This window comes from Nothobranchius furzeri, chromosome 9 (assembly GCF_043380555.1).
Source record: "Nothobranchius furzeri strain GRZ-AD chromosome 9, NfurGRZ-RIMD1, whole genome shotgun sequence".
Lineage (NCBI taxonomy): Eukaryota > Metazoa > Chordata > Actinopteri > Cyprinodontiformes > Nothobranchiidae > Nothobranchius > Nothobranchius furzeri.
The window spans coordinates 69,353,978-69,364,535 of NC_091749.1; the positions used below are offsets into that span (position 1 = coordinate 69,353,978).

A 10,558-nucleotide genomic window follows, 5' to 3' on the forward strand; every position below is an offset into this window, starting at 1 on the left:
AGGGAGCCAAATTTAAGACTTTTTAAAACCTTTTTTTAAGGCCACTTTGACCAAATTTAAGCAATTTTTTTTAAATTAAATTTAAGCTATAATTTTCAGCTACTGCCTGGAACCGGTGCTAACCATGTCGCTAACGTGGGATTAGCCATCCAGTTACCATTAAACCAACACATTCTCACACCCAAGGCGTCAAAATATGATGCGTGTGACCAAGCCTCAATATATGATGATTCGGGACGCCCCAGCGCGTCAGAAGACGACGATCAGGGACACGTGGCTCCGCTGGCGTCACTGTTTGACGGTCACACAGACATTATTTGACTATTTAACCTTCCCCTCACCCCAATCCTAACCTTAAGGTCAGTAACTGTGACCTTAAGGTTAGGATTGGGGTGAGGGGAAGGTTAAGTAGTTCTAATGTCCGTCTCAGCACCAGCGTCGGATACCGACGCTCTGGGACGCTGCGTCAGCTGTTTGTCCCTGATCGTCGTCTCCTGGTGTGCTGGGGCGTCCCGAATCATCAAAAATTGAGGCTTGGTGTAAGAATGTGTTGATTAAACTTGCACTTCTCCATGGCGCAAGCTCCCACTAGCTTAACCAGCTAATGTGCTCATCTAAAAATAGCCCCTTTCACAACCAGCTGAATGTGTACGGTTCCGCTTACGCCAACATCGTACACAAAAAATGCTGAACACCAACTAGAAATTCATGAAAATTTTACAGAAATAAAAGAATCTTGTTTATTGGGTCTTTGGTCATTTAAGGCCTTTAGAAACTGTATTTAATGATTATTTGTCATTTTTAAGGATTTTTAAGGCCTTAAATTTGGAAAAGCAAATTTAAGACTTTTTAAGACTTTTTAGGGACCCGCAGATACCCTGTAACAGCTATACCTTAAAACTAGAACATTCTGAAAGATTCAACAGTTCTTGAGAAACGCTTCAGCCCGGCCATCTGCAGCAAAACCTCTTTAAAGAGCAAGTCACCCCCTGCCAGATTCTTACTCAACTCCCACTTCCTGTTTGAAAAAGGCAACAAATGCTGTTGCCTAGCAGACCGAGAGGGTGGAGCCACTAACAAATACACACACTCACGACATTGTGACATCATAATGTACCATCTAACATCATAGTATACCTCTTAGCCAATAGCGATGGCAGATTTAAACTCAAATGCAGTGCTGAGTTTTTGCCTGACGACGGTGCATCGCTGACAGTTTTAGGCAGATTAATTAAATTTTAACTAAGATTAATTAAAGTGCCAAATTATTGACTGAATGTGTCTACAGAGCAATTAGACACTCATTTATATAGTTTATCAACAAAAAAAGTTGATTTGAGGGTGACTTGCTCTTTAACCATGAAAGATTTTGACAAGTCATCAAAACCTGTAAAAAATTGTAAATATCAGCTTGCTATCTGGGGAAGTCCCTATTTCCCTAAAGCAGGCGGTGGTACGACCCCTGCTTAAGAAATCAGGATTGGACCCAACAATCTTGTCTAATTTCAGACCTGTGTCTACACTCCCTTTCATCTCAAAGATCATAGAGAGGGCTGTGTTTATCCAACTGGTGTCTTTTCTTCGGGAATGGGGAATTGGAGAAGTATTTCAATCTGGGTTGAAACCCTTTCATAGCACTGAATCTGCATTGCTGAAGGTCCTTGACGACATTTTATTGGCTAATGATTCCGGTGATGCTGTGGTTCTGGTGCTCTTGGACTTGACATCAGCCTTTGATACCGTTGACCATAGCATCCTAATAAACCAGCTGGAGCGGTCTGTGGGCATTACGGGCCAGGCACTTACGTGGATAAGATCATACTTGACAGGGAGGGGTTTTTGTGTGAGGTTGGGGGACTGTTCCTCCGACCTGGCTGAGCTGCCTTGGGGAGTGCCCCAGGGATTGATTTTGGCCCCACTATTTTTCTCCCGATATCTCCTACCCCTGGGTGACCTATTCCACAAGCATGAAGTGTCCTTCCATCTATATGCTGACGATTGCTAGGTCATTTTTCCAATTAGGCGTGGTGGTTTATGCACCATTCAACCTCTGTTGGACTGCCTGGAGGACATCAAGCTATGGTTGGCTCAGAACTACTTGTGTTTCAACAAAAACAAGACTGAAGTAATTCTGTTTACTCCACCAAAGACCCTAGGAGGTGCCCAAGGGCTTGATTTTTCCACACTAGCACCACATCAGAAGGCGGTGGTCACTAACCTAGGGGTAAAGTTGGACGCAGAGCTCAGATTTGAGGCTTAAGTGAACGGAATCGTGAGATCTTGCTTCTTTCATCTACGCCGTATAGCGAAAATTAAGCCTTTTCTGTCACGTAGTCACTTGGAAACCGTGATCCATGCCTACCTGCAGGCTGGATTATTGCAACTCGCTATATGCGGGGCTTAGGCAAGCTCCAATAGCACGCCTCCAGGCGGTTCAGAACTCTGCTGCTCGGTTGTTAACATCTACCAGGAGGTCTGAACATAGTACACTAGTCCTACGTGTCTTGCATTGGCTCCCTGTCTCCTATCGCATCAGGTTTAAGGTAACCCTGTTTGTGTTTAAGGCGTTAAACTCAGGGGCACCTAAATACCTTTCTGACATCATCCACCGACATGTCCCTGTGCGTTCCCTTAGGTCAGCTGACCAGAGACGGTTAACTGTGCCCAGGTACAGCCTGAAGTCTCGTGGGAGTCGTGCCTTTTCAGCGCTCGGACCAAGTCTTTGGAATGAACTGCTAGCCGACGTAAAGCAGGCCAAATCACTGGAGACCTTTAAAAGACGACTAAAAACATGTCTGTTCTCATTTGTGTTTGGACACTGAAGCTGGGATTGTGTGGGCAGCATCACGTTGAATGTGTCTGGATCTGATTCTGGAAAAAGGACTGATATGGATTGCGAACTTGTACTCGGGATTTCTTATTGTATTTTAAATGGTTATATGTCCGTTTTATTGTTGTTGTGCTTGTTATTGGTGTGCAGCACTTTGTCCATGTGAAAGCGCTTTATAAATAAAGTTGATTTGATTTTTGCACCTGCAAAGCTGATGAGCAAACAGTTCCTGCATGAACAAAGCTGATATTGTTTAGACTCCTTAAGAGTCCCAGACGCTCGGTTCCATCCGCCTGTCGTGACCCGAGACATCTCTGGACTGAAAGGATCGGTACCACGGTATTCTACAAACCTCCGGTGCCAGCGGTCATCCGACCTCTGACTTTCGGATCCACCAAGAGGGTCTCTGAATATGGATAATGTAGACACACAGATCGTGTCTGATGTGGGTTTTTGATAACAACTTTATAGATTAGAGCAAACCAAATTCTTTTCACCAGAACTCAGTTTATTTTGATAAGGAAGCTCTGACTGACATCGCATTCCTTCAGCACATTTAGCTACATCCACTTGCAGTAAATACTTAACTAATTAGTCACGTTTTAAATTGTTTGTAAAATAAAATTCTTACTTTTACAAACTTGACTCTTTCTTGAAGTAACACAAAGTGTGGTTGATCACTGAAAAAGCAAAGAACCTAGAATCTTCTGAATAATTACAAGAAAGACCTCGCAGGTTAATATTTTATATTTATATATATCTTCCTGGTCATAACAGATAAAATCGTCAATTTGCCTCCGCTACACCTGTACATGGACTTTTATTTTGAAAGGCTACGTTTGAGCTGCTCTGCCAGCCACACCTTTAATGATGGATGCAAACCAGGTGTGTGAAGAACACACAACCTGGATGAAGTGCTGGCAAGCAGACAGCTGAGAATGGACTGAAAGCATTCCATCTACTGCTAAAGGACTAACTAATAAAAGGACTGAAGAAGGAAGATGGATTCCCTTTTTGTTTAAGCAAACTGCCAATGAGGTATTTGTCTTTTTTTTTTGTTTGCACATTATTGTATTTGTTCTAACTGTAAAATTCTGTATATTCAGTTTCACGGTTTAAAGGAGGTCTAACAAAGAAGGACAGGAGAGGTCAACAAAGGAAAGACATTCCAATAAACCCGTAAAAGAAATCACTTGCATCTGCGTTGCTCGGAGGGACTCATAAGTAGTGTTAATTTATAACTTTCAAACAGGAAGCTGAAATCTTCCCTCCAACGGAGGATGAAACCTGCAGCACTCACCATACAGAATGACTCCTACAGACCACAGATCCACTCTGGAGTCGTACTGGCGGTGGCACACCATCTCAGGAGCCATGTAGAGAGGAGAACCTCTCAGGACGCTCTGCTCGTCCCAGGGAGACATGTACTGGGCAAAACCGAAATCTGACGGCAAACCAACACAACTCCACGTTAAGCCTCCTGGAGCGAGATGGCTCTACAAACAGGAAGTAAGAGCTCACCTGCAAGTTTGAGGACAGAGCCGCTGAGCAGAACATTCTGAGGCTTCAAGTCCAGATGTGAGATGTTTCGCTCGTGGAGATACTGGAGAGCAGAGGCTGTTCACACGGACACACACACACACACACACGAAGAACAGTATAAATATGTTTTTTTGTTGTTGTTTTTTATTTCACCACATTCTACAAATGATTCCAGATCTTCTGATCGCATCTATGAGAGGATAAATGTTCTGAAGGCAGATCCGAGAGTCCTCACCGATCTGCTGCAGGAAGCGCCGGACCACGCTCTCGGGTAAAATCCTGCGACTGCGAATGAAGCGGGATAAATCTCCCCCGGAACACCACTCCAGGATCAGATAAATATTCTCAGAATCCCACTGGGAGAAATTCAAATCAAAGCAATTAAAGCAAGACTGATAAATTTACACTAAAATAAAATGATCTGTTCGCAAAACAGTTTATATTGTGAAACACGATTTTTAGAAAAGGCACATTTCAGATTATCAATTCATCTGGGTATATTATTTGGTGAACACTTTTACTGTAAGATACCTTTTGAAACGAGTGAATTTGAGGACTAAAACGTCTGAAACAGCTGTGAAGATTGAGGATAATATCGGCTTGCATTAAAATGATTTTACAGAAAAAAGCCAAAAAGCGCCCCGTCAGAGAATAAAGTCTAAATTCAACAGTTTGTTAATTCTGCGGATTCTTTCATCCAAAGCGACTCACAGTTTAACTGACATGTATGTTTTTGGTCTGTGGGAGGAGAGCGGAGAAAACACGCATGCATGGGGAGAACACGCCAACTCCACACAGAAAGGCCACAGCTGGGATCACGGTGCTAACTGCACCACCATGCAGCCCAGTGATCAATTCCATTAGGGCAGCAGTCCAGTAATCGGAAGGTTGCAGGTTCGATCCCGGCTCCGGACAGAGAATTCTGCTGTTGCGTCCTTGGGCAAGACACTTAACCCACCTTGCCTGCTGGTGGTGGTCAGAGGGACCGGTGGCGCCTGTGCTCGGCAGCCTCGCCTCTGTCAGTGCGCCCCAGGGCAGCTGTGGCTACATCGTAGCTCATCCCCACCAGTGTGTGAATGTGTGTGTGAATGGATGAATGATACACTGTAGTGTAAAGCGCTTTGGAGTCCTTACTCTGAGAGGCGCTATACAAGTGCGGGTCATTTATCATTAATCTATTTATATTGAAAAACATTTTCTAGTTAATATATTCTCACATTCTTTAGAAAAATTTAATTTACAAAAATTATAAAATGTTAGAGCAACTTTTCTAATTTAAAAGAGACACATTGAGGGTTTTCCTAAACTGTAATAGTTCTATGGTTTTTTCAAAACGTGTTAATTTATTTGGACTAAATCCCTCTCACATAAAGCGATATCTGCAGTTTTATTCTTGACAGTTTCAGTACCTTCCAGAATGAGTCGTTTCATGGCTCTTGTCACTTTTTTTTTTAAAAAGCTAGAGATGGACACGCCCACCTGCCCACTGGCTGCTATAAGCTGAGAAGCTCTGATGTCCAAGAAGGGGTCGGAGTAGTTCTGCTGCTGCGCCACATCGAGAGGAGCCGATGCCAGCTGGCTCTGCCACCCACTAGCATTCATACGAAATGAAACGGCTCAGAGCCGAACGCCTCCTTCAACAACACTTCCTCCTTTCTTTCTTCTGAAGGAGGTGGAGATAAATCCTCCAAACTACGACAGGGTGCTGCTGTGCATCTGTCCGGTGTGGAGGGGGTGCTGTCAGTAACTGTTGCAGCGCTGCCCTCTCGTTCTGCCAGGCGGTGCCTCATTTTGGCGTAGGGGGCGACTTACTCTTTAAATATACCTATAAGCATTTCTTTAACAAGCAGATACCTGGAAGTCCTTCAGCTGGACTATATGAGGGTGGCGAACAGTCTTGAGGATTTCTATCTCCATAAGCAGGTTCTCAGTGGAGGCCTTGTTTAAAGTCTTCTTCCCAACAACTTTCACTGCCACCACTTCTCGACTGTTACCCTGAAGAAACACAGCCAAGAGCTTTACTTTCACTTTTTAAAACTAACATCTCAGGGCTGAGTGCAGCCTCACCTTTCTGTAGGCCTTGTAGACGGTAGCATATGTGCCACTGCCCAGCCTTTCTGTCAGGATGAAGTCTGCCAGCTTTGGAGGAGCGAAACTAGAGGATGAAGCCATGCTGACAGCAGAGCAGGTCTCAACTGGAATCTGACGATCTGCTGCTCTTAAGTCTTCATCTTCAGGTCAGAGGAGAGAAACAGACGTGATTATTTATCAGTCTGTCCTTCCCATTATGTTTTAAATTCGGTTCGCGTTTACAACCACTGTGCTTATCAATTATTAACAGAATTATATGATACATGCTCAAGTAGGGTCTCTCTGTCCATGCATTTTTTAAATCCTAGCTAACCACGAACATCTGCAGAGAAATGCATAGGATCTCAGATGGGTTATACAAAGTCCGCATTACGTCGTGCCAAATGAATTAAACAATGAATTATCGGTTTATTCCATCTAAATTAATCATCGGCTGACTAGCAAAGTTTTAGCTAGCTGACGTTTTCCCCTGCTGTGTTGGAAACAAACGCTAAACGTCTGAAGTCAGCTTTCTCCCAGAACCAAAAACAGTCATACGCTCGCCTTTCCGCGTTTAGTCAAATAAAAATACGACACATATTCAAACACTAGCCTGAAGGCTAATCCATCGCACATGAATTCGGTGTTTACATTTGCTGTTGCTGTTGACGGCGGTGACTACTGGGTCTGCACCATTTAAACGCCAGCGCACTTAGAGAGGCGTATATTGCACAACGGCGAAGCCTACCTCGACGGATGACACAAACAAATCAGGGTGTTTATGCTAAAAGAGATACACACTACAATAACAAACAATAATATATATTTCTACCCAGTGATGAATTCCAGGCTATGTGAACCTGAAGTCAGTAGCTGAGTTCTAACCCGGTAAATCAGAAAGGAGCGTACCCATACACTGACAAAAATGGTGGCTCAAAAGATGTTACTGCCACCCTCTGGTGCTATAGAGTTTACGCACGTCCCACTGACTTTCTATGCTAAACGGGATCATGCATAGCTTCTTTTAAAACACTATTAGACACTCATTTATACAGTTATCAACAAAAAAAGTTAATTTAGACGTTACTTGCTCTTTAATTTCGGTCCGCAGCCCAGCTTGAGCTACGATAGCGTTAGCTAACCATGGCATTTCTTTATACACGTCCAGGAGCTGCCGAAAATAAGTTTCAGATTCCCATAGAATATGCAGAGCGACTTCTAAAACTCCTGCCACAAAAATGGATAAGGGATTTAAGCTGTAAGCCTCATCCTATATTTGCAACTACGAAGGTATGTAAAGCTAATGTTTACGTTAGCTTAGCAGCTAGTAGCCAAAGTTACCGATTCAGTTAGGAATGTCATAACAGATCGAAATTTTCACCATTCTGTGTTTATTACTTTCTTGATAAGACTCTTGTATGTGCACAATGTATGTTGTTAAAGTTTTATTTCATTTTTCCAGTATCAAACAATACAGGGTGACCGGAACAGGTAACAGGTGTTACGTCGATAGGTGTTCCCCCCTCAAGATCTGTTTCTTGATGAGAGTGAGACCATCATCACCAGATCAAAACTCAACTGGGTCACGGAAGGAGGAATCAGGTAAAATAATCCTGTTCTGCACTATTCAAATAGAAAATACGTTATTGATCCCAAAGGGAACATAGGTGTTGTAGACTATACTAAAAATTTCTTGCATAATTTGTAGTAAATCCTGAGGGCGGTGGGCAGGAAAGATCTCCTGTAGCAGTCTGTGTTACAGCTAAACTGAAGATGCCTATTCATGTGTAGCTGCTAAATAACAGTAACAGGGTATACACAGTCTTGAAAAGTATTAAAAAGTATTAAAAAGTGACTTAACTCCATCCACATTTCCAATTAGAAAAACACCTCAAATGCGGCGTTGCCTGGAGGAGCAGCGAGCGCGCTCAGCATAAATGAGATGCTACCTAAAGATAAAGAACAATAACTGAATTTCATTTTTTTACAGAAGTACTCTGTACAAGGCCTTGGGGGGTGACCCACTTTGCCTCTCTTTGCTGAAGATTGCTGAATCCTACAGAGACTTTGATGTCATGGATAGACCGCTAGCAGCAACTATGGGCATCAGTGATGAGAACTTGGTGAGTACAGGCTGGATCCAACAGCAGCCTGTGTGCATGTGTGCACTGAGAAGGAACAATTCCACCTCAGCAGTTTGATGATCACAGTGGCACACAAGATTGAGGCAGCAACAAGAGAGCAGGCAGCTGACCAGGAGCGGCATCAGCTGGAGGGTTACTTCCTCACGCTTTCGTGAGGTGTGTTTTGTGAGCGGAGAAACTTCTGCAGATTCCCGTGCAGAGACTCCAGGGAGCAGACAAACTAGCGACATGAGAAGAGGAGCAGATATGGAGTTCGAGACAGCTAGGGAATACTGCAACATTGAAAATGTAAATTATAGACCTTTTGGCCTTCTCATTCACCCAGACGTCCCCTGGCTGGGTACTTCACCGGATGGTTTAGTTTTTTATCCATCTGCACAGCCAATCCTTTGGACTGGTTGAGATAAAGTGCCGTAATGTAAAGAGCTATGTTGACAGCAACTACCTTCAGATGCAGCACGGCAATATGACCATTCGGGAAAGTCATTCATATTATTGGCAAGTGCATGGTCAACCGTTTCTAACTGGCCTTCAGTGGTAATCTGTACCCAGGAAGACATGCTGGTACAGCGTGTCTATGTTGACCCAAAGGTCATCAGAGAGAGGGTGGACCAGTTCCACTTCAACACCTACAAGCCAAAGTACCTGTGTGTCTCCAAAACAAAGTGATGTTATTGTTCTTTTACCTGTTTGAAGTTACTCATGACCGAGGTGGTTGTGATGCCTGTAATTAAACAAGTATATTTAATAACACAAGGTCTATATGATTACTTTTGGTTATAATTAAAGAGCAAGTCACCCCCAAATCAACTTTATTTTTCTGATAAACTATAAATGTGTGTCTAATCGTGCTGCAGACACGTGTAGTCAGTAGTTTAACACTTTAGTGCATTTTAGTTAAAATTTTAATTTTCTGCCTAAAACTGTCAGTGTTGTGCCGTTGTCAGGTAAAAAGTCTGCACTGCATTTGAATTTAAATCTGCCATCGCTATTGGCTAAGAGGTACCCTAGAACGTTAGCTGGTACCATATGATGTCACAATGTCGTTGTCTGTGTGTGTGGGTATTTGTTAGCGGCTCCGCCCTCTTGGTCTGCTAGGCCTTCTGCTTAGGTCTGCTAGGGACTTTCTATCAGGAATCTTGGTGTGACCTTTGACCCAGCTCTCACCCTGGATTCTCATGTCAGTTCTCTTGTTCGCTCTTCCTTCTTCCATCTCAGGAACATTGCTAAGCTGAGTCCCATTCTGTCCCGCTCTGAACTTGAGACAGTTCTCCACACCTTCATCTCCTCACGCTTAGACTACTGTAACTCTCTTTTCACGTGTCTGAGCAGAGCCTCCCTGAACCGTCTGCAGGTGGTTCAGAAGGCCTGTGCTCGGCGTCTGACCAAGTCCTCCAAACACACCCACATCACCCCGCTTCTCCTCCAGCTTCACTGGCTGCCAGTCAACTTCAGGGTTCATTTCAAGATCCTGGTTCTGGTCTATAGGGCCTTACATTTTATTGAAATTTATTGAAATGTTTCTCTCTGTTTTTTCTTCTTTGGGTTTTATTATTGTTTTATTGTATTTTATTACGTGTTTTGTGTAAAGTGACCTTGGGTGTCCTGAAAGGCGCTTTGAAATAAAATGTATTATTATTATTATTACATGGACAAGCACCATCTTACATTGGTGATCTTCTTAGTCCCTACACCCCCAGCAGGTCCCTGAGGTCCAGTGATCAAAGCCTACTGGTTGTGCAGCACCAGGCTAAAGGTCAAAGGTGACAGATCATCTGCTGCTGTGGCCCCCAGACTCTGGACCTCTCTCCCCCTGAGCCTGAGATCAGTGGACTCAGTGGTCTCCTTTAAAAAGCAGCTGAAGACTCACTTGTTCAAGCTGGCTTTTGTATGACCTTCTTCACCTCTCTCTCTTTATTCTGCTCTCCCCACCTATTCCACCTTCCTCAGGATCCACTGATTTCCCTCTTTC

General features: G+C 43.5%; 2 protein-coding genes across 4 annotated transcripts in view; one reads left to right on the forward strand and one right to left on the reverse strand.

The window, feature by feature from the left end:
* The window catches only part of ulk3 (unc-51 like kinase 3), a 38,201-nt gene extending 31,060 nt beyond the window's left edge, over nt 1-7,141 (reverse strand). The window contains exons 1-6 of one of the 3 annotated variants that reach the window (XM_070555155.1): nt 7,094-7,141; nt 6,440-6,603; nt 6,227-6,367; nt 4,608-4,728; nt 4,352-4,447; nt 4,131-4,274 (exon numbers count right to left, since the gene is read on the reverse strand). In XM_070555155.1, coding sequence (XP_070411256.1) covers nt 4,131-4,274; nt 4,352-4,447; nt 4,608-4,728; nt 6,227-6,367; nt 6,440-6,544 — 607 coding nt within the window. In that variant the 5' untranslated portion in view covers nt 6,545-6,603; nt 7,094-7,141. Of the gene's footprint in view, nt 1-4,130; nt 4,275-4,351; nt 4,448-4,607; nt 4,729-6,226; nt 6,368-6,439; nt 6,766-7,076 lie in introns of those variants that run through there. The other 2 variants (XM_070555156.1, XR_011521663.1) reach the window with 2 other exon arrangements.
* A 365-nt stretch (nt 7,142-7,506) lies between these two features.
* The window catches only part of tars3 (threonyl-tRNA synthetase 3), a 38,414-nt gene continuing 35,362 nt past the window's right edge, over nt 7,507-10,558 (forward strand). Inside the window, exons 1-3 of the mRNA XM_070555150.1 lie at nt 7,507-7,732; nt 7,905-8,044; nt 8,433-8,565. Coding sequence (XP_070411251.1) covers nt 8,518-8,565 — 48 coding nt within the window. The 5' untranslated portion in view covers nt 7,507-7,732; nt 7,905-8,044; nt 8,433-8,517. The remainder of the gene's footprint in view (nt 7,733-7,904; nt 8,045-8,432; nt 8,566-10,558) is intronic.